General features: G+C 43.1%; 3 protein-coding genes across 3 annotated transcripts in view; 1 reads left to right on the forward strand and 2 right to left on the reverse strand.

Moving 5' to 3' along the window:
• The first annotated feature begins 2200 nt into the window (after positions 1–2200).
• Positions 2201–23042, forward strand: part of LOC108110985 (homeobox protein OTX1) — a 36247-nt gene continuing 15405 nt past the window's right edge. Inside the window, exons 1-5 of the mRNA XM_017220294.2 lie at positions 2201–2770; positions 11858–11981; positions 17061–17152; positions 17210–17311; positions 22830–22931. Of these exons, the coding sequence (XP_017075783.2) occupies positions 11885–11981; positions 17061–17152; positions 17210–17311; positions 22830–22931 (393 nt within the window). The 5' untranslated portion in view covers positions 2201–2770; positions 11858–11884. The remainder of the gene's footprint in view (positions 2771–11857; positions 11982–17060; positions 17153–17209; positions 17312–22829; positions 22932–23042) is intronic.
• On the reverse strand, positions 7709–8252 carry LOC108110986. Its single transcript, XM_017220295.2, has 2 exons — positions 8117–8252; positions 7709–8058 (listed from the first exon to the last, which is right to left on the reverse strand). Exons 1-2 carry the CDS (start codon positions 8181–8183, stop codon positions 7781–7783), a joined length of 345 nt encoding a protein of 114 aa, XP_017075784.1. The 5' UTR covers positions 8184–8252; the 3' UTR covers positions 7709–7780.
• Positions 8668–9189, reverse strand: LOC108110987 (kunitz-type serine protease inhibitor homolog beta-bungarotoxin BF B1 chain). Its single transcript, XM_017220296.2, has 2 exons — positions 9073–9189; positions 8668–9011 (listed from the first exon to the last, which is right to left on the reverse strand). Exons 1-2 carry the CDS (start codon positions 9137–9139, stop codon positions 8746–8748), a joined length of 333 nt encoding a protein of 110 aa, XP_017075785.1. The 5' UTR covers positions 9140–9189; the 3' UTR covers positions 8668–8745.

Raw genomic sequence — 23042 nt, forward strand, 5'->3', positions numbered from 1 at the left:
TACTAAGTCACTTTGGTAGAGTTATCCGCTAAATACCGCTTGAAATAAGAGAAATGCAACTGCAATGAGAAAGAAGATTAAGAAACTTTCTAATCTTTAGTACCCCTGATTAACGGCAACAAAATAGCAAATAAGTACAACCCCTAGTCAGCAGACTTACTTAATCAATGCACTTAATCTCATAACTAATATCTAACCGATAGCCGAGAGAAAACCTGCAGCCAAAGTGGAAAATGCAATGCAAGGACCATGAAAAATCTCTTTTCTCTGCCGAATCGCAGGCACCTCACCTGCCCAAGGAAGAGGCGTTAGGAGCCGAGTGCCACGACTTCTCTCTGGCGTCCAAAACGAATCCCAGACTCATCTATTATGGAGCAAGTAATTCCACTAAAACGAACCGACCAAGAAAAGCCCCAGAAAATGGAGAGGGAGTGCAAAATAAATACAATCAAAGAGGACAAAACAAAATTTAAGCGCAAAATGAAATGAAATTCGGATTGGAAATGAAACTAAAATACAAACTAATGATGGGAGAACGTGAGAGGGGGTGGGGTCTGTGTGGGGGGAGAGGGAGGAAGTAAGCTAACAATAGACAAAGTCATAAATCAGGGCGCCAATTTGCAGGCCTGACAGGCATCCCCCCGAAGAGCAAGGAGCGCGGGAGTCCTGGGGAAAAACGTAGGGAGAAGACAGAAGAAACTGAATAGTTATCCTGCACGCCCAAAATGCCAAATCTAGAGATGCACTGAAATGAATGTATTAGGAAATTGCGGAAAATTGAATACAAGGAAACATGTTCGAAAAATAGATGGCGTTATACGCAGTTTACTTAGGTCAGAGCTCTTCATGTTACAAACCCTTAAGATTTACTTTATTTATTTATTTATTTATTAAATAATATTAGATCTTTAAAGTAGGGCACATTAATAGGTTTTCCATTTTGGGGAACTGTATCCTTATCACTTTTTTTTTCAGTGCATAAATGGGCAGTGTAGGGACTGCAGGAGGCAACAAATTCATTTCGTAATTGTGGCCAACGAGCCAAGGGGTGAAAGGGGGTTGGTGGCTGAGGGCCGGCGGCCAGGGGCGTGGACGGGGGCGAAGGACAGCTAGAGGAGCCCATTCAGGCAAACAATAATAAATGGGATCCAAGATGGCGTCACTGGGATTGGGAATTGCGATTATACGGGCAGTATTTTTGGGGGTGGAAAGGGGAAGGCGGACTGTTGGCCATAACAATAATGCCCCATAATAAATTAACTGAAATTCACTTAGTTATTTATTTTTTTGCCCGACAAGATGAGAAATTAATCTGAATAAATTGAGTTGTCAAATGGGCCAAAGAGAGAAAGAGAAGCGAGAGAGAGAGAGAGAGAGAGAGGGGGATAAAAAATGATATGCCAAATAAATACCAACGGTGAGTAATCGTTTTCTTATTGTTACTGTAGTAGCCTCCTCGTCTTCATCTTTCTCTTCCTCTGCTATTTCTCTTCCCTGAAGAACACCCAAAGCACAAAAGCTTCGTCTTCTGCCTGTTTCTTCCCGCTCCTCTCCTCCTACCCTCCTCCTGCCCCACACACATTCACCACACTTAACGATGAAAATCCAATTTAAGGCTGCCTCAGTTGTTTGCGCTCTCTTTCCCCCTTGGGGCTCAGCCCGTCTCTTTTCCTCTCACTCTCTCTCGGCCCTCCTTGCCACCTAAATAAAGTGTAATAAAATAAAGTAGATAGGGATAAGAGTAGATAGGGATATTAGGAACACGAGAGCCCCTCCAACGTTTTGTTGTTCCTGCAGCTCTCCATGCCGAAAATTCAATTTCCACAATGAAAATGCGCGAGAAAATTGTCTTACATGCAGAGAAAGTTCGAAAGAGAGGGGACTAGTGGACGAGCGAGATGGGCATATGTCTCGGAATAACTGTGCTTTGGTTTGCTGGCTGCGCAGAGCATGCGCGAGCCAAAAATAACGGGAAATGGCAAAGGCGGCGCTTAGGGGCAAAAACAAATCCCACCCTCCCTCTCTCACACACATAAACTCTCTCCCTCTCTCTGTCTCACTCCTCATCCCTTTTGCTCTTGCCCACCCGCAGCCATCTTGCTGCCGACGCAGATCTAATTTGCAGCCGACAGCGCTGTCGACGTTGCGACTGCGGCAAGCACCGTTAGATCATTCGCATTCTGACGTTTCACGCGTTCGGTTCGACGCCATCTTCGCCATATAACTCGACTATATAGATCATAGTAAATCCCCCAAAAATACGTAAAACCCCACTGGATTAAACGAGACTCTGATATCTGAGGAAATAGGCTTTTCCGTCGGCAAAACGGTGCCTGTCAAGAACCCTGAAAGTAACTTTATATATCTTCCTGATCCTTCGAGTGCTAGCTGTCAAAAAGACTTCCAAGAATCTTCCAGTGCTTTAACCCCACATGTGCCAGTTCTTAACCCATTAGCAACTGCCTTTTTGCGGCCTATTACCTCTCAGATTGAGTGTGTAATCTTAAACTTTCCCCAGCATCCTTTGTGATTCCTCCGCACTTTCTCGTTAAGAACTTTTGGCCAACTTCTTGGCAAGTGTTTAGACGCTCGAGAAAACTTTCGCACCTTTGTCTTACGTGAGTTCGTGCTGTGAAAATACGAAAAAGTTAAACTCGAACAGAGCTCAGGGCTAAACAGCTAAAAAGGCTAAAAAACAAAGGCGACGAGGGATTTTCTTCTGTGACACGCTTGAAGTATTGCTGCCAAAATTTTCACGGACGGAAATAAGGTGAGTTCGGATTGGGTTTATAAGAAAAGCTCTTATTTTTAGGTATCATCTTAGAGTATTATTAAAATATATTTTCTTTTGTGGAAATCATAGGCAGTTTTCAATGTATAAGCACAAATTTGAAAATCCTTTACCGCTTTATATTTGCATTTTCCATATAACCTTAGACGAAGTTATTGGCTTGGTGTTAAAGTGGCTTGTAGAAGAAGGTAAAAAGTATATTGCTGATTTGTAAACACTTTAATTTGAAATATAGGAAAAGTTACTGAAGAAGTTACTGAAAAATTAGGTAGCTGACATATACAAAATCATAAAATTAAGAAACTTCAGTTGAATAATCATAGAGGAAAGCAAATGCCTTCACTTATTATATCCTTCGGCATCCCCAAACCTCAGATTAATATCAAAGACAATTCCATTTACGGCACAGTACTCATAACTTATTTAGAGGCTGTTAATTTGCATTAAGGAATTTCCTAATGAGTTCCAATGAGATAAAAATCAGGGCTTTCGAGTGCTCGAATCCTGGAGAGTCCTGGCTGATGTGTGCTTTCGTGTGAGTGGCAAAGTGTCTGGCAAAAGTGTTTGTGCCGATGCCTTTCCTGTGAGAAATCGCACAAAACCCGTGAACACTTGAAGCCAAAAGGGGGAAGGGGATTGGAGGCGAAAAAAGAATTAAGACCAAAATTGGTGGATGCATAAAGGATTCGGCAGCCAGGATCCGCAAGGAGGTTGCCCCCTTGGCAGAGGAGGGGGAAACTCAGTTGGAAACGCGCCTCTTAATTGAAGACAGACCAAAAGTTGATCACTCCGCAAATGCAGTTTGAATAATTGATGATAATTACGAGAGAGGAAAAAAGAAAGAGACAGCCGTGTGTGTGTGCGGAAAAGAGAGGCAACAAGGGTACAAAATCAATGGCAAATAATTCGAAAAGAGCGGACGGAAAAAAAGCGAGGGGAAAACGAAGTTTCAAATTAAATTGATCAACCGCAAATTAATTGGCAGCCATGCAAACGTTCAACGCTCCACTGGATGCCATGCCCCCACCCAAAAGGGGCAGTGGGTGGTGCAGACTGACGGGGAACTGGAGGGGGTAGAACAGAGGGGAGTCAATTGGAGTTGACGAACGATTTTTCCATTCGTCGCCAAGTTTTGTTCGATTCGTTCAACTCAATTAGGGAGGCATGGGCGATGGGGAAAGGGAGACCCAAAGGGGGATAAAAAGGGGTTGGAAATGGGGCTTAGATGGGGGGTTAGAAAGGGGCTCTGCCATAGGACCAGGACCACATACAAATAAAATACAATTTGGCATATTTAAATTAGCAAATGGAATTATCATGGAGAACGCTAGTCCGAAGGAGGTTAGTTCGGCCATGTTTATTGATTGCTTGATTGAATTGAACATCGAATTGGTAAATGGACGAAATTGATGGATAGATTGGGACTAGCATTGGGGCGTTCAATATGCATATTAGCTGTGTGGCAGGATTATGAATTCCGGGAGGATTAGTAGTGTTAATACAGAGATAGGTTTCGTTTTAATAGAACAACTAGAAAGATGATAAAGTTCTGATTCCTTCACATAAAGATCCGAAATCCAGATAGTTTTATTATATTAATTGATGAAAATAAGCATGAAATTACCACTAATTATTTAGATATTAACAGCAGATAATCAATAAAATTGTTTTTAATATCAATAAAATTTGTCAAAGTTCTCTTAGAGTTTCCCAATCCCACTGAATTTGTCCCTTATGATTCCCAATCAGTTTCTCAGAGACCCCCCGCAAAGCTCTAAATATGGGACCGACACCTCTCGTCCCCTTTCCCAGTGAAATGCACAAAACAATTTGCTTTAATTAAACAGAAAATTCAATCAAAATATTTATAAAACAACAAAAACAAAGAGGGCCCAAAAACAAAGCCAAGTCGGTAGGGGTGACCAACAGATTTTCCTCCCCATGCGGGCGCCCCGAAGATGACGACACACTGCAATATATCACATATATATATATACGATTTATACGATATGAAGGGTTAGCTTTCGGAATGGGTTCTGTGTTGCTTTCGAGTTCGGATAAATTGGCGACACTTGGTCACGAAGAGCTGGCGGGGGTGCATCATGGCTCGCTAATTTAATTTACTTTACTTTTTTCGCAGTGCAATTTCGAGGCGCTGATTTGCTGGTGGGTGGGTGGCTCTCCAGCCAAATGCACGGCAGAATTTTAGTCTGATTTGAGCCGAGGCTCTGATTCCCCGATTCTAGGCGCGAGCCAATTGACACAATCAAATTCGAACCTCGCAAATTCGCTTAATGCGCCGCGAGACAAAAACAAAACCAGCAAAAAAGAAGGAAAAGCGCTCAACCGAAACTGCAATCAAGAGGGATTCTTAGATGGGGGCATATGCAAATAGTTTGACTGGACAGTGGAAGTCAGCTATAGGGGAATGACAACTTTCTTAATCTATAACAATAAATTCTTTCATAATATGTTAAAAAAGTTGAAGAGGAATGCTTAAAAAATGAATTTTCATTGTCATAAATTTAGTTTGGAAAATCCTTTCTGCCTCGAGAGGCTTCACTGTTCATAGCAAAGCCCACTCCAAGTTGGATCATCAGTGGCAGACTGCGCCAGTTTAGTTTGATTATGGCGGACGGACAAACGGACAGTTTTAAAAACGGATGCACTTTACTTCGGTGGCAAAAGTGATAACCTCATCGCTGGCCGGCCAACCCCCTCCTGGCCCGCCCCCCGTTTCCACATATCATCTCACCTCAGTGGGAAATTATCGCACTTTTGGTTTGGGGCAAACAAAAAACTAGGAAAACTAGAGCTAAACGAGCGAGTGTGGGTGGGCGGTAGGCAATTTCGCAAATGCGTTTAAGTGGCTCTAATGCCAGCGGGACGGGGTTTTGGAGCAGGGATGCGCACGTGGATATGCCCATGGATATGACTGCGATACCCGGCTGCAAATGTGAGGCAGCCAGGGCAGTCTGGCAGCGAATTATGCCACTTTCCAGTTCGCACTGCACTCTCTGCGAATCTGCAGCTCTGCTTCTCGTTTAGTGGCGATTTGGCGAGCCGAGATTCGAGCGGCCGATATGTCCATTAGTCCAGCTGCCCCTGAACGAAAGGAGGTCGTCGGTGGTCAGTTGCTCGTCTGACCTTCAAGGAAACGCTTGAAAACTGAAACAGATAGTTCGGAAATCTGTCTCTCTGCCACCTCTTTTAGGAAATATCACTTGCCTTCCCTAAAAATCTTGATCTTTATGAGCTGATTTAAGAGGCAGAATACGATCCAAATCCAGAAAATGCCGCACTCCCTTGCTTCTGGGTGTTGCACTCGCTGATTGACTTGTGTTTCCATTTTTAATTTGGTTAATTCAAATTAATCAAGCGACAGTTGTTAATTCCTCCTCGTTTTTTGCTCTCCCAGCGAAATGCATTTGTTGCATGGAAAGTGCATTGGCATTGGCGTCCAGACTCATCCATATTCATGTGGATCCAATGTTGTTGGCTTTTCCGTTGTCCAGACGCATTGCATTTCCCACTTTGTTGTTTGCTCAATTAATGCAATTGCTCGTTTTGTCTCTTCGCTGCTATTGTTGTTGTTGTTGTTGTTGTCATTCGTGACATTATTAATTTATATTTATATTACTTTTTATAGCTGCAGCTGTTGCATAATGCCCTCAGCAGTCGTCGCTTCTGCCGCTGCACCAAATTGTATTATGTTCTGATGCGTTTTAATTAATTTTGAGTTAATTTCGTATTTTATTTTGTCAACTTGTTTCAGGCACTCAGCAGGGGCAGTTAAAGAGATTGGGAAGAGCCTTCTGAAAGATTTCTGAATGATTTTCAATATAAATATTTTGATTACTATCAAGCTAATGCCATAACAGAAAAGTTTCCGATTGAAAAAACAGTTTAATTGCCATTAAATTGAGTGTTTCAACCGCCGCTTTCCCTACAATTTTCAACCCATCAAGCTGACTTCTTCAACATCGCTCCGCCACCTAATGCAATTTTGCGAACACTGCATCCACATCCGCATCCGCTGCTGTACTCCCCCCTTCTGCTGTTCCCCTGCAAATCGTAATCCTCCCGCTCTGATTGAATTTCCCCGTTTTTGGCGACGGCTCGTGGCAGAAACTAGCGCAAGCTTCCATTGCTAAACCCCATGTCCGAGGACCGACTGGACAACAAAGGCTTACCACACAGATTTCCACCAATCTACCGACCCCTTCACTACCCACTCATCTCTCCCTTTGGCACTTTCCATCCGTTTTCCCAGCACTGAGAAAAATATATCACGTCATCAATATGGGTTTTTAATTTTACTGATAATGGAAATCATATAAATATTTAGCTCAAAGGGTCATTGTGGTCTTCATAAGTTATTACTGCAAGATCAGTTTTCAATTTCAAAATATTATTTCAAGAGTTATGTTTACAATTTTTCTCAGTGTTTTGGGTTTTCCCTGCGATTTCGCCTGGCGTTTCGGGAAGTGCAGTCAAATCGAAATCGTTGCGCTGTTTAGTGCGCACTTAATTGAATTTCGCGTGTGCTGCTCCACCATCCACACACAGATGCCCACGCACACACTCGCACACCCTCACACAGATACACACTCGCACACATCGGGCTGTGTTGCATTGTCTAGGCCACAAACATTGCCAAGTGCATTTCGTGCAATTGGATAATTGCATTTGGCTTGGCGTCGCCAGTTGCCGGTTGCCAGCGACAGTTGCAACACCAATTGCAATTGCAGCAGCAGCAGCAGCAACAACAACAACAACTCCACTGCAGGTGGCGAAATTCGCAGGTGATGGCAATTAGCAGGGCCAGCCTAAAAGTAGGCAATTTAAGTGGAGTGGGAAGGCAAGGTTCTTTAGTTAAGCAGCATTTTTCCTGACTTAAAGACAAAGATACTTAAATTAGATATTTGCAAAAACTATTGCATAACCCTTCATCAGATATGCAACCCATAAAATGCATTTATTTATCAATTAGTTCAGAAAATTTAAATTTGGAGGTACCACTCGCGCAAACATTTTGCGAGCCTCCTCGATAGCTCTTTCGGCGAAGTAGCTGAAAGGGTTATTTCTTAAAGTGACCTCTGGCTTGCACTTGGACTCGCAGTCACTCCGTTTGGGGAAGAAGTTTCCCCTGACCTGGCATGCATAGAATTCGGTGTTTAGGCAGCGGTTTCGAATTCCCGAATAGGAAAACCCTATCCTTCGGGTATTACACTGTCCCACAGGCAAGGGTTCCAAGGTGCAGATGACTAAATAATGAAGTGTTATGTGAAATAATAACTATTAAAATTACATATTAATACTCACCATCTGACTGCCCTGCAGTCAGTCCTGCTAGGATGAAGATCAGGGATAAGGTGGCCAGGAACTGCATTTTAAGCTGAGATGTTGGCTTCTTTCTTGAGATGATTCGAAAGTCGAACTGACAGACTAACTGTGTGGGATAGCGCTTAGTCTTCTGTACTTATTGCCGGAAATTTACATACGTTCAGTTCAACTCTATTTGAGGTTCCTCATAAAAAACTTCATTTGCACATTAATTGGTTCTCATAAATCTGGCAAAGGACAGACTAGTCATAAAACTAGATCTTTGAACTTGAAGCTATATTAAGAATAATATTAAATTTATCGCATCTTAGTATCGAGAGGGGTTAATCACAATGCTTAGTTAGTCTGAGTCTGACTTTGAGGGTGTAGGATCGTTCAGGCGATGGGGGATCTAAGATTAATTCTCTTTTGCTAGTTTTGGGCAAAGTAAGCTTTGGAAATCTTAAATTTCTTAAATTAAGCTGGATTTTCAGGGAATTTTTTAGACCCGTTTCAATTTCATTTTCCTGTTCCCAATGCATTGAATATCCTTTACAAATTCTGTACTCTTTATTTGCCAAAAATAGGGCCAACCAATATAGTTTTAATAGGGAAATAAACATATGAATTTATTCTGAACCGGGCCAGAATCTAAAAAGTCCAGTAAAGAAGTCCTGAATCTGGGACATGATTCTGTTGGCTTGCTGCGTCCAATTGGTCCAGGGGTCATCCAGGCATTTGTCCTGGCATTCCACGCGTGTCTTAAAGAAGTTTCCAGTGACACTACAGCCATGCAGAACTTGACGGGTGCATGCCCCTTTTTGCGGTGTATACTTGAAACCCCTTACCAGCCTCTCACAGTTGCCTTCGACTATAGGGATTTCATTGCATATGGCTAAGTTTAAGATATTTATCGCTGATTAGTGACAGAATTACTATACTGTTTAAGTACTTACGATCCCTTTCGCAGTGCACAAGGCTAATTAGGAAAAGTGCGATGGAAAGCTTCAACAGAAATTTCATTTTCCTTTTGATGTGTGATAAGAACTGCCTAGCTCAAAAGTCTCCAAGCGACTGAAAGTTAGTTTTCCAAGCTAAGAAATTATTAAGACTTCGATTTATGGCTGTAACTTAAAACTTGCAAGGTTTTAAGTTAATATTTGCATATTGAATACATTATACTTAACCACAGCTTGGTGTAAGAAAGTATAATGAAGTTTTTGAGGAAATTACAAGCGGCGAGCTATGAAAATCAAAATCTACTAAGAGCCTTGATTTCCCTCAAATATAATTCCTTGGTTACATCACTGGCCTAGTATCCCTTCACAGGCTATTCAAACTATTTAGATTCAAACTCATTGCCAAAGTAAAAGCCCTGTCCAATTTATGTCTCTTAGTTCGGGCCAACTAATTTGGACCATATGACCATTCCATTACAGTGGGATTCCATAATCTCCGCTGCTCCATGTCCGGGACATTAAAATTTCAAAAATCAATTTCAGAAATAGCATTTTGATTTGATTTAAATGTAACGCCCCAAGGTCCAGCCCAAGTGAGAGCTTTCGCCTCTGGAACGCACATGGGAGTATTATCCGGGTCTCTACTCTACTCTACTACTACCTCCGTCCCCCTAGTGCACCGCAAAAGCCCCTCTGCTGTGCCTATTTAATACGTCCAAAATAATTCAGCATAAATTATTCACTGGAAATTAATTCACTAACAACACCAGCAACGGCCTGCCTGCCCCAAAGCCCCACCCCTTGGAAATCCCTCTGATGGCGATGGCGATGGCGATGGCACTAAAACCTTAGAGCCCGGTCCTGTGGACCAGGGCCAAAACATCCAGCATCCAGCAGCCAACAACCAACAACCAGCAGGCCGCATGTGCAACATTAGACACGAAATGGCAATTTTCCATTTGGCAAATGAGTTTTGCGGCCGACGGACTCCAAATATAACAATTATGCAAAATTACAAATTCTCACAATTCTAATGGAATGCCGGGCCCCGGAGGGAGGGGCGTGGCCGAAAGGGGGGTAGGGGGCAGGTGAGGGCGTGCCCATCTCGTTCCCGGGCACTAAATGGAAATTTATTGGCGCCACTTGTCGGGGCTTGACTTTTGGGAACGCGGCCACATCTGCGACCAGCGAACAGAAGGACACTTCACCAGGACACTTGAAAAAAATGTTGTGGAAAATGTTAACAAGAAAGGGTAATGATAAGGGAAAGTAGCTTAGGAAAACTGTATTCTAGCTAAGTAGAAACACTTCATTAACATAAAGTTGTAAGATATTTTAAAGTAGTTCCCTTATTTCTCTCAGTGCATTCAGGACACGAGCGTAGGCAGGACACACGCTGCCGCCGAGCACGTTAAATTATTTTGCGTGTGTAAATTTGGCGGAAATAGTCTGTAACATGATATGCTAACACTTGTGGTGCGCTGGGCGGTGGGTGGGTGGTGCTCGTTGGGTGGTGCTGTATGTGGGCAGCCACCCACCCAACTGCCAGCAGTCATGTGCCGAGCCCCATAAATAAAATTCAGACAATTTTTTTAACAAATTTACTCAAATAAATTAAAATGTCGGTGCAGAGGAAGGCGCCGGACGCACCTGCATTCCCGATGGTCTGATGGGCTGAGTGAGAGCTTTATGTGCTGTCATATGAAAGTTACAATTAATTTTAATTGCAATTGAAATGTAACGGGAAATGTGATAGCCTTAAAACAAGCAATGATAGTTGCAGCATCACAGGAAGTTTGGAATGTTAATCTATGAATAGGGAAGTACTGGATGGAGTGGAATGGAAATAGGTTTCCAGCCTGTAACTTATTGATAGAGGAATGCATTCCTCTTGAATTTTGATTTATTTAAACTCATCACTTCTCTAAGAAGATTCCCAACTCTTCAAAGATGAACCATTTTTCCCACCCATATCAGTTTCAAGTCGCCGAATGGAGAGTCTACTTTCTCAGCGTCTTTCACTGATCTTGGCTATCTAGCGATCTTTAGTTTGACACTGTGACTCCTTTCCCTACCCTATTTGTATTTGATAGATACAGAATCTCTCCCTCCCCTTGGTTATGCATGAAAGGAGAAATTCCTCGACTAATTAAGCCGCAAACTGCATTGGGAAAGGCGCCAGCGAAACGCAAAACATCGGCTCATAACTGAAGCGAGTTCATCAAGAGCAGTTACAGTGGCGGCCATAGCCGTATGCCGACTCTTTTGCGGCAAATGCAATTAATTTAAATCAATTGATTCGTTTGAGGACAATTTAATTGTATGCAGACGACTAGCAGTGCAGCCACAAACTGGGAAACTGAGCATCTCAAAGACTCAAAGATGCAAAAGCAGATGAAATCGATTGAGGATGATTTGTCAGAAGTCTGTAATTGCCTTTAATTGAATCGAATTGAGTTTGAGGTGCATATGACAACATTAAAGGCGACGCAGAGTCGCCCCACAAATACCAATACATGAGTACTGAATGCTCGATGCCCGCATGTCTCCAATTCAATTGTGCACTTAAATTACAAGTTTCTCGTTCATCATCATCATCATTATCATCATCGTCGTCATCGTCATCTTCATCATCAGTTGGCGTGATTGGCAAGTGAATTTATCAAAATTACATGCAATTTAAAGATTCTTTTTCTCAATTTCGATTGATGAGTAACCTCTTTCTGATTCTGATCTCGATACTGATTCCATGTTTCTATTCTTGTTCCGATTTCGATTTCAGCTCGGTCCTGCAGCCGCGGGCAGAGGAATGTTTTGCTACCAGTGCCCGCCCGCCCTGCATCCTTGCGGCCCCCATCCTCCGCGCCTGCCCACCCTGGACTACCCCTTCGCCGCCACCCATCCATGTGAGTATATCTATCTAGTATGTATGCTTAACTTGCTGATAAACTGAGTCATAGATGTTTTGAGTTCTCCCTAGTTAACAGCTTCTCTTTTGCTAAGTAAAAGTTTACTTTTAATTTGAATAATTTCTGCACTTCATAACCCCTGCTAATTGCATTAGGTAATTCAAGAAGCGAACGATCATCTGGCGGAACAAATGGATTTCCGACTGTCAAAAGTGCAATTTGCTCGTTGAATCAAATTTAGATAAAAAGCCAATGATAATCGCCGCTGCTTCTGTTGCCACTTTGACTGCCCTGAATGGATTATTGTCTATCGGCGTATCTCTGAATCTCTTAGTTACATTAACGAATTATTCTATTAGCATCACGTTGCAGGCATCAAGGCAGGGTTGTACTCTCTCCTCCCCCTATGTGGCATATCAGATTTCATGGTCGCACATGTCGAGAGTTTGCTGTTTGCCTCGAAAAGTTTGCCACTCGGTCAGAGGATAAGTGCTAGGCGAAGTTGGAGTGAGAAGAGAGTGAGTGCTTCTTTCTGAGAGATAGAATTCCCGATTATGAGGAAGTTGAAAGAATGATGAGTGATAATGGCTTAAACTCTTCCCATTCTGCTGTGCAACAAGTTCTGCTTATACAGAGATAAGCCTTGTCTACAAATTAAAGTTCCACTTTAAGTTTTATAAAGCTTAGTGGAGTTACTGAAAAATCCCCTTAAGCGTCATTTCGATGAATTGGGTGTAAAGAAAAGCCACAGCGGGGCAATTTGATTTCCCGTTGGCCACCACTCGACGCCCAGAACCACTCCATGTTCGCAGTCCCAATCCCAGTTCCTCTTTCAGTCTCATTCCCCGACCAATCCGGACCAAATAAACTTTGCCTGGCACTCCAGAGTCGAGAATCCAGAGTCGGAGTACCAGGGGCAGGGGCAGGGACAGAGGCACCCGTTGCCATATAACTATAATTGAATAAAAAAAAAGCAGTAGAGGAGAGGTGGGTTGAGGAGGAGAGGGGGCAGGGGCAACTCAATCGATATTCGCATGCGGAAGGGGATTTTCGGAGCAAAGGAGTGGCCAAAGGCAAAGTCAAGCAAACGTGAACGTGTCGAAAAGTGAAGCGATCCATTCGAATTGGGCTGGGGACTGGGCGAGGGACTGGGGGAGGGCACTGAAAAAGGGCGAGGGAGTGGGGAATTTTGGATTTCAGATTTCAGATTTCAGATTTCATTTCTGGCAATTATCGAATGGCAAAGCGTTAATGCTTTGGCATGCAAATTTTCCTTCGGCACTCGGAATGCGGCGACAGATTTCGACAGATTGAGGCTGAGTGCTGAGGCATTTATCGAAAATCATAAATCAAAGCGCCATCCGCCGACGGAATAGTTTATTGATTTTTTCCCACCCACTAACCATAAAAGGCACCGGCGCGGCATCTAACAACCAAAACATATATAAAAGTGGTATCCCCCCTGCAAAAATTGGAGCTTAGCTTGCCACAAATTGCAGCGCATTCGGTGGGCAGGTTTCGGGGCTCTTCATCTCCCAGGGAATGTGCGCCATCTAATGGGATTAGGTGGAGACTTACGAACGCATTACGTAACATCTTGGCACGTTCGCCTGCTGCGTAATCCTAATCAGGTGCAAATTCTATTTACTGCTGACTGATTCAATATGACAGACGACGGACGGACGGGGCGATAACTTATGTTCCCGTTAGGGTCCTAGAAGGGTCGAGGGGTCGAAGGTCCTCGAAGGGACTGTCGCTTTTGATTTGCGAAGGCTTATATGAGAGGCAAGTGCCCCTAATGCAATTTGCCGAGTGATAATTTGAGTCTTGGTTTCGATTCCACTTGGTTCGGACTTTATATAATCCAAACTAAACTATGGATAAGAAATCTTTCTTGATATAGAAGAACTCAAGTTAAGTTTTCAGATATTTTTATAGCTTATTTTCAACATTTCCTAACAAAATTCAATGAAAAACACATAATGCAGCGAAAATTCCCATAACGAATCCACTTAGGGCGTACTGGCACTCCCCTCCCTTATGACATAACCAATAAATATGGCTCACGAATCAAAATAAAAAGTTCCCCAGAACATTTGCATAGCTAATTTAATTTGCTGGCTGTTTTTTTGAGATTCCGATTCGTGATTCCTTGACGTGACACTCCCTCCCCCTGCCTCCGGTAAGAGCTGACACCGAGAATGCTTCTCAATTGCTAAACTAATTTAAAATTTTGCCAACGCGTGCCCGGACTTTCGAGCACTGAAACTGAGACGGTGACACTTTCCGAGGGAATTCGACCTTATGCCGGGGGAATCCTTGAGCTGTGGCCCAAGGAAACTAGGCCAGCCGAGGAAGAACTATAATGAATGCTAATTCCTGGCTCTCAGATTAAGTAAGCGAAACTGAAATCGAATGAGAATTGATTTTGGACTCGTGTAGAGACATCGCAGAGAACCGTCAGACAAAGTTGCAGACATGTATCTTACGGATACGGATACGGATGCTCGGATGCCCGAGTGGGCGGAGCTCAAGGCTGCTAGTTCTGGATGGGCGGGGCCGAGCTGATTGCCAGGACTCTTGACTTGACTGCTCCCAGACCGAAAATCCCTTAATGATGGTTTCGCTTGTTATGCCAAATGTTTAAAAATTGAATTATCTCCCATTACCGGCGCAGCTAACGAGCAGACGCAGAGCAGCTTCAGTGAACTAAGAAAAATGTTGGGGAGAAAAACATGCAAATAATATGAATAAGAAGATTAATTTTATATACTTTTACTATGAAGTTATTGCTAAAGATGTTTTCGATATAGAATAGATGTTTAGATAGCCATGGAAGAGATACATTCACGACTTAAATCAGCTAAAAGTTCGATATTTCTTCTCAGTGTACAGCGAGACGGATTGCTTGGGTGGCAGGGAGGTTTATATAGAGATATAGATGGCTGGCTGGCCGACTGGTGGCTTGTCTGCGCCCCTTTGCGTACTTTTTGAATCAATTTGGCAACAAGGATTTGTTAATCCTGTCTTCCTGACAAGTGCGGTTAGTTGACTTGTTGTTGCTGCCGGGGCTGCTGCATGACGTTTGATGTTCGAGCCGGGAAATGGGATATGGGAAATGGGAAATGTTGGATGGTGGGGTGGTAGAATCCTCCATTGGCTTGAACTGACTGACTGTGTGTGGCCAAAGCTTTCAGCATGAAATTCTTATTGCCCGGTTTTCGGGCAGCTTTGGCTCTGCGCTCTGGGATTTGCACTCGAAACCTAATTGTGCTAATTGCCAGCCGCTTGAACGTCAGTGGCACAGGCTCTGGTCTTCTTTTTCGGCCCGAAGCATTTTCCGTCCAGCCTGGGGCATTTTCCATTTGCATTTTAGGCAATTATTGGCTGCAAAGAATTTGATTAGCAAGAAAATTGCACTGCAGCAGGATGAACTGGTGATGAGCAGATGGGAAAGGTCGTGATCGTGATTATCTGGGAAATGTTTGGGAATGAAGAGAAAATACAGGAGCATTAGGAGTTGCAACTCTCAGAATCCTCTCATTTAACAATTTTTGCTTAGTAATATCCCAGCTATGATATGTTAATCATTAAGCTCAAGTTCCGATTTCACCACCTTTCCTGGGAACCTATTCCTCCCCAGCCTCCCCACAAACTCACTCTGAGTGCCCTGAGCTGAACTCATTGACTATTCGATTAGATAACATAGCTCTTCATGGCCTTTGCCTACCTCTTTGATTGCTTGATTTAGGCCCGAAATGCGGGCTTCATTAGCAGGGTAGAGAGAACATCCTTGGGCTTACCTGAGATGGCCTGATGTCGAAAGACGCCGAAAACATTTTGTAATTATTTTCATAATTAAATATTAATCGATGCCAGGCATAGCGACACTTGCTCTCGCATAGAGATAGAGACAGTGGAAACATGGCAAACAACATTAGTGCGCATTACGGAGTCTCCAGGGAATCGAGAGAAAGGGGGTGGCACTGGGTCGACTGGCGAAAATGAATGCCAAAGTAACAACATTTCAGCTAATCGGATTAGAGCCCCCAAAAAAGTTAACACACACTCAGAGAGAGAGAGAGAGAGAGAGAGGCAGAGGCCTGAGCGAAAGAGACGACAGCTTTGCTCGGCTTTGGCAAGAAGAAAATTAAAATTAAATTTTGCAATTTGCCAGCTAATTATTTATTTAAAATCAAATTGAAAATTAATTTTACAACACGAACGAACCGAGAGTCCGTAGCAAAAAAGGTCCGACAAAGTTTCCGCCTTTCGACTTTCGACTTTGGTTTTCCATTTTCCGGGGGCTGGCAGAGCGGGCATTTGGGGCCGGAGGTCAAGTGGGGCTGTCAACGCCTCTCCTTTTCCTCGGTGTCTCTCTTTCTGGCTCAAAAGGCAGTTATAAAATATTTCGTAGCATACAAAATGGCGCTGCTGCTAGAAAATTCAATTAGCCTGCAATTTTTGGCAACAGCTGGCTTTCAGCAAAAGCCAAGTGGACAAGGAAAGCCCAGGAGGGAGGTGGCCTCACCAGGAAGGGCACAGAAGCGGGGAAAACTTTTGGCTTGAATGAATTCCAAGGCAGTTATACATAGTTGGGTCATTTAAAATTTAGAGAAAACTTCGGCCTGGCTGGAGATATTGAAAAAAGTAATGGAATTCTATCTAATGCCTGTAAATAAGTTAAGGGTTGAGGAACTTCAAAGAAATATGCTTCACAAAAAGGAAAGTTATTACATTTTACAATCTGTAAATAATATATTTGCCAATTTGAATTTTGAGAGTAGGACTAGCAGAGAATCGACTTAAATGTTATTTCTCCAAGGCCTAAGTAGATGCCAGTTTCATATTCCCTACTTTATATTCTATATATCTCTTCATGGCATCTACCTATGCTCTACCCTTGAATCAAATCCCGAAAAATCCCTCTTAAACTATTTAATTCATGGCCAAGTCGAAGAAGACACAGTCCAGCTTAGTGGCACCACGCCTTAGTGCAACTAGTCGAGTTAAGAGGGCTAATGCAACACCTAACGTGGCTAATACCCCTCTTCCCTCCTGTCTTCTATTCCACAGATACCAGCTATTCGTATCATCCTGCCATACACGATGAGACTTTTGTCCGGCGGAAGCAGCGGCGGAATCGCACCACTTTCACACTGCAACAGGTAAGTCAAGGCGGGGCAAGGTGGAAGGAAAGCGTTTTTAATTCTTAATTCGGACAGCTGGAGGAGCTAGAGACGGCCTTTGCCCAGACCCACTATCCGGATGTGTTTACTCGCGAGGATCTGGCCATGAAAATCAACCTGACCGAGGCACGGGTTCAGGTAAGGACGAAATCTCCTCTTTTCCACTGATTTCCTTAGTTCCCATTTGAGAAAATTATGCAAAATAAGAAGAGTTGAGGAATATTAAATTCAGAACTCAAGAACTTGGCGAAATCGTATCAAATTTCATAAGTATAAAAGCGAAGGACAACCCTAGAACGGTCACGCCGCCTGATCAAAGCCCTCGCTTTTTCTATATCTCTCTCCATCTGGAACTTCCCGCTCCCCGGACTCGATTAATAATGCATATGCATGCTGAACAGGCCCAAGGATTCGGGGATTACCAACGGGTTCGGGTCGACTCCGGGCTCGGGGGGTGGCAAACGCTCCTGTAACCAACCTAATGCAATAACTGCCTTAAAAATATTTTCTATATACTCGCACAGAAAGCCAGAAACAGGCCGAGCAGCAAAATATGCAAAGTTCTTAAGCGTTAACAGGGAAAATATAAAAAATGAAAAACGAAAAACGAAAAGCAAGTAATGGAAAGTGGAAAGCAAATTGCTCTCCTCTGCTGTTTGCAAAGCCCCCATTTTCCGACCTCCCCCGCAAAATCAAATTTATTTTCAATATAAGAGTTTGAGGAGTCCTTCGTTTGGCTGGGAGCACAAAGCCTCAAAATTGCAATGGAAATTTGTGCCAGTTAGGCAGTCAAAGGAAACACTTTTCTCTGTAAAATAGCTTTATTAACTATATTGTTTATTAATCCATCATAATTTCCTGGAAAATCTTACAAATCACACAAGTTTTTAGAGTGAAACGTCAATCTTAACCTTTCTTTGCCCCTTGAAGTGTGTCTTTGTAACCTTTTTCCATTATTCATGATTAATTTCTGGTACTTGTAGCCAAAATTAGAATCATTTTCCGTCACTCAGATGTAGGCACTGAGAAGTATAGCAGATCCGAATGTAAATTAAGTCAGGAAAAGATTGCTTACAGAAAGAGGTAAGTGCGAGGGCAATTTGCATGGAATTGTGAGCTGCATTTGTCAGATTAAAATGACAATTAGCGGATCTGCTTTGGGGGAAATGGCATGGAAATGCAAGATCTTAGGTGGGCGGAAAGGCGAATCTGCGGCCACTCGAGCACGTCGTTCCTGAGGTTGAAAGCAAATTATGCACATGGAAACGGAGGCAGAAACTTAATGAGGATGCCACACTAACTAGACACGTTTGTCGCGAAACCCACGCACACTTTGGTGGCTATTAAAACACTTTGGTGGCGTTACGGCATCCTCTCCATTTTTCTATTTCCGGCACAATTAGCCCCGGCGCCTTCGAGTGAGCTTTTTCCCAGGCGTAACCAGATACTCTCAATTCAATTTGCCACATAAAAAACTTTGGCAACTTGATATTTACAAATTCTCGAGCCCTATGACAATGGGACACTTGTCGCAAACACGTGTACTTGTCAGCCTAACAAAATTACAAGTTAATAACGAGGAGATCCCACCCTCCTTCAGCCTGTCAGGTGTCCCAACCAACTTTCGTGGTCCGAGTTTTCACTGTCCGAAGTTCTTTAACGAAATTGCGGCAAAAAATGTGGAAAAAAGCAACGAAACCGAAGACCATTTCGACTGGACAGCTTAGTCTGGGATTTCGATAATGGAATGAATGCCAAATATTTTGATGAGGGTGAGTCCGGCATTTTCCAACCGCATTTTGACACATTTTTTGTGTTGTTTTTTCCCGTTTCTCTGTTGGCCCGGCCAACGGCGTAGCGGAAATAAATTTTATAATAAAATTTATTATGTGTACTTCGGTTGATTCCCCAGCATCCCTGACTCCGGTTTAGCCGCTCACTTGCCTGTAACCTGATACGTTTTCCACGCGATTTTTTGTCTGTCAATTTTTGATGCCCGGGATAAAGTCAGCCGTCTGCGTTGTTTTCCCTCCTGTCGAAACGCATTTGAGTTCAGTGCAAAAATCATTTACTTAATGTACATCCCAGCGAGCTTATGGCTAAGGCCCCATCTGGATCAGGGACATATCGTGCTCGGGAGCTGGGATTGGAAGGAGGAGTAACAGGCCCACCTGACAAGGACGAAGCACTTTGAAGTCGAGCTAATACAGTAGAGCCTTCTAATAACTGATATTGATTGATAAATGAGTGGGAAATTTGATTTTTGAACGGGATGATAGAGGGTACGAAGGGCTGTCTGGGGTGGAAAGGAACTTACCCATAGGAAAATGTTGTTAGAAGAGATTTGCATGCCATTAAACGATAAGTTCTAAGTTGCTTACTTTTTGACAAAGGATATTTTATTAACAAATAGCAGAGAGAGAGACTCAATATACTTTAGTTTTTGATTAGTTTCTGAAGTCCCTATTGGCCAGCTATTTAACTAGGAGATTTACAATCAAATTCCCTTGGTCTCCTCAGCTATACATTAATAATAATATCGCCCAGTAAGCCCTCTCTCAGGCAGCCCAATAATAGTTATCAATATCCCAGTCTAAGGCGATAAATAATGAAGTCGTTAACCCACTGCGATTACCGGTTCTCACTTCGGCGACTACGCACCTCATACATATCTAATTCGATTAGAATTAATGTGCTGTGCAGCATGACAATGCGAAAGGGCTACACCCACTGGAAAGCCGCCCAATCGGAAATGTGGCACCACCCACTCGAACCACCGCAAAAGGCTTGCCACCGCATATAATGCCAATAATTGATAATTTATTATAATCACGGAGGTCCCAGGAGGCGAGTGAGAAACTGCTCAAGAGAAAAAAGCCGCAGAAGATGATGAGGAATGGATGGAAGAGCTGAAGGGGGTGAGGAAAATGCACTGGGAAAATGTCTTTGAGGTTGCCGAATTACTAGTCATTATCATCTAGGCAGATAATCTCTTGTACTTACGATAATTATACAGCATTACCTTTCCTATAGCCTATCTATCTGAAGAAAATATCTTTAGATATGTCTCCCAAGAAGCCCAACTTATTTCTCCCAGTGCAGTGGGGTGGCTGGCTGACCGGAATGCCTGTCAAATAATTGCATTTGCTCGAGTAATCCTTTAATGCTGATCCAAGTTGATGGCCGTCGAATCGAATCGTGTCTGCCTTATGTTGGCCTCAGGATATGGGCGGTTTCAGGGGGAAGGACTCTGGTTTTGCTGGGAAGGGCCCAGGGCAGGGGCAAGGGAAAGGGATGGTGTCGGCTGCTGCGGTAGCCCAATTATTGTTGCAAAGGGTTCAGCTTAGCCCAGGGCAAAATGCGTTTGATATTAACACATCTGTTCATTCATTCCACTTGAGCTGCCTCACCGAGGTCCTTGGCTCTCGATCCTTGGTCCTTGGTCTTTGGGTGTTGTTTGCATTGAGTGTTCCGGGATCGGGACAAACTGTTTGCGGAAGCTAATGGTGCGCACTTGTCCGTAATTACCCATAGACGACCTCCTGCCCTGCGCCTGCTTCCCCTTTTCCCTGGCTTTTGGGTGGTGTTTCCATTGTTTCCATTTGTTGTATGTTTGTTGTTTTTATGGTTTTTCCTTTGTAATTCACTGCTTTACAACTTTGTATTGTTTACGCTACCCGCTTGTTTGCTTGTTTGTTTTCGTTTTCATGGCAAATCGGTTTTCGTAACTTGTAACCGCAAAAATTGTGTTTGCCAAGTATATGAATAATTGCTTTGTTCATTGTTCTTAGGAAATTATGTGAAATTTTTGTCGCTTCTGGCGTTTGCCTGGGTAAACAAAATTACTTGAAGTGGGTCGAAGTGGGTCCTCGAAAGGATCCTTTCTGATGTGTTGATAAAAAAAGACGTGTGCAGTGGGCTGTTAGGGTAAATAGTAATTTAGTTAATGATTTGTATCAATCCAAATTTGATGAATGCATTGTTAAGCTAATGAAATATTATATGTTTCAATATCCCTGAAATTACTTCAAATTTACATGGTCGGGATTTTGGTGCCCCCTAAAAGTATGCTCCGAATTTACACAGCCTAGAACCTTATACCAGCAATTTGGTTTGCCTGTCTGCGCTTTCTTTTCAAATGGCAAAAGAAGAACTTTCCTAACTTGCAATTCAAACCTGAAATTCCAAAAATATAGCTCAGACAATACCCTGATATATTTGAAAAGGTCCAAGGCCCCATCCCCTTCGGAAAAGTAATTCCAAGCAGGCAATCAAGGAACTAAACCAAGCGAATTGAATAAATAAGAAACACGTTTAATTTTGTGTGTAATAAAACAAAGCAAAATTGTGCATGAAATTATGACAGGGAGGCAGAGTGAGAGAGAAAGAGAGCAAGGGCCGGAGGGAGAGAGACAGACGCACACAATTGTTTTTCATTATTAAATTTTTGTCGTAATAACAGGAGCAGTCAGAAGGAGAAGCTGTTTTTATCGTTAGCTTTCCTCTCTGTTCCTCTTTATAAATGTCTTTCTCTTTCTCTCTTTCTACCCCCGGGGCACACACACAGAGAGAGAAAAAAAGTTTACCCAGCCATATTTTATTGGTAATGTGCTTATGGCATAAATATTGTATTAAGTAACTGGTGGGCGTCACCACCAAAAAACGAGGAAAACTGGAAAAGTTCAGACCTCGCACTGGGTGGCTGTTTTTTTTTGGGGGGGGGTGCTGAAGGGAGCTTCCTTTTTGGGGGTTGGATTGTGCGCAATTTATTGTTTGCCCAGGCAAAAGGGCGGAAGATACAGGAGCAGAAGCCGTACACAGGCTGGGGCAACATGGCCGCCAGAAGAGAGAGCGATGGCCCAGTGGGTGGGTGGGGGCTTGCCTGGAGGCCAAAGTATGCTGAAATTGTTTTACGCTGCGTTATGATTACAACAATGGAGCCAAAATGCCAACTTTTGCACAATGTCTAATTTGAATTTTGATTAGGAAACTTACTTACACACACACACACACAAAGACACATCCATATAGAGAGTGATTTTCATTCAAGATGGCGACCGAGCAGGGAAATCCCATTAGAGGGCGCTCTAAGCTGGGGAATCAACGCAAACCGGAACTAAAAGCAAACGAAACGAACGGGAAGTACGGAAAATTGGCGGGCAAGCGGGGGAAATTGGGGAAAATGGGGGTAAGAAAAGGAAACACGCGCGCATAAGCAAGCAATCCAAAGGATGTGTCTAAGGATGCCAGGGCATTGTCTTGATTGAGCCTCATTAGATCCAGTCAGGCCATGTGTGTGTGAGGATAACGCCTCCCTCCACCCCAATTTAGGCGCTGATTACAAGCCAAATTTGTTTTGTCTTCCTTAGGAAAATTGAAAATCAGATTTTGTTTGTTTATGCCTTAGATTGGCTGGAAAGACAAAGGGAAACCCACACATTTTTTGGGGTGGCACAACGCAAATTGTTAAAGTTTCTGAGGTGGAAAATTTCGTTTGTGTGTGGGGAAAGTTTTTCAATTTTCCATTGGCTGGCAGCGGGAGTCAACGAGGCAGCTTGCCCGTGGCATAAATAATAATAGACATGTGGCCATATCATGGCAATTTGCCCCAAACTTTCTCAATTTCATTCGAGTTTCCCATTTTCCAACCCCGTAGGTCTGGTTCCAGAACCGCAGGGCCAAGTGGCGCAAGGCGGAGCGACTCAAGGATGAGCAGCGGAAGCGGGAAAATGGCGAGAGCAGCAGCTCTCTAGACAAGGTAAGTAAATTTGAATTTTTATTTTTCTTAGCATTAGAATTAGTGTTAGTATTACATAAACTAATGAGTATCTAAAGTGGAGACTAACTAAGGAATACAAAAACGTTATTC

This window comes from Drosophila eugracilis, unplaced genomic scaffold (assembly GCF_018153835.1).
Source record: "Drosophila eugracilis isolate 14026-0451.02 unplaced genomic scaffold, ASM1815383v1 contig_2152, whole genome shotgun sequence".
Lineage (NCBI taxonomy): Eukaryota > Metazoa > Arthropoda > Insecta > Diptera > Drosophilidae > Drosophila > Drosophila eugracilis.

Coding starts and splice junctions, on each gene's coding strand:
- LOC108110986 (XM_017220295.2), bottom strand. CDS start 8,183: ATGCAGTTCCTGGCCACCTTATCCCTGATCTTCATCCTAGCAGGACTG. Junction 8,059..8,116: donor GACTGCAGGGCAGTCAGATG/GTGAGTATTAAT, acceptor TTCATTATTTAG/TCATCTGCACCTTGGAACCC.
- LOC108110987 (XM_017220296.2), bottom strand. CDS start 9,139: ATGAAATTTCTGTTGAAGCTTTCCATCGCACTTTTCCTAATTAGCCTT. Junction 9,012..9,072: donor TGTGCACTGCGAAAGGGATC/GTAAGTACTTAA, acceptor TCTTAAACTTAG/CCATATGCAATGAAATCCCT.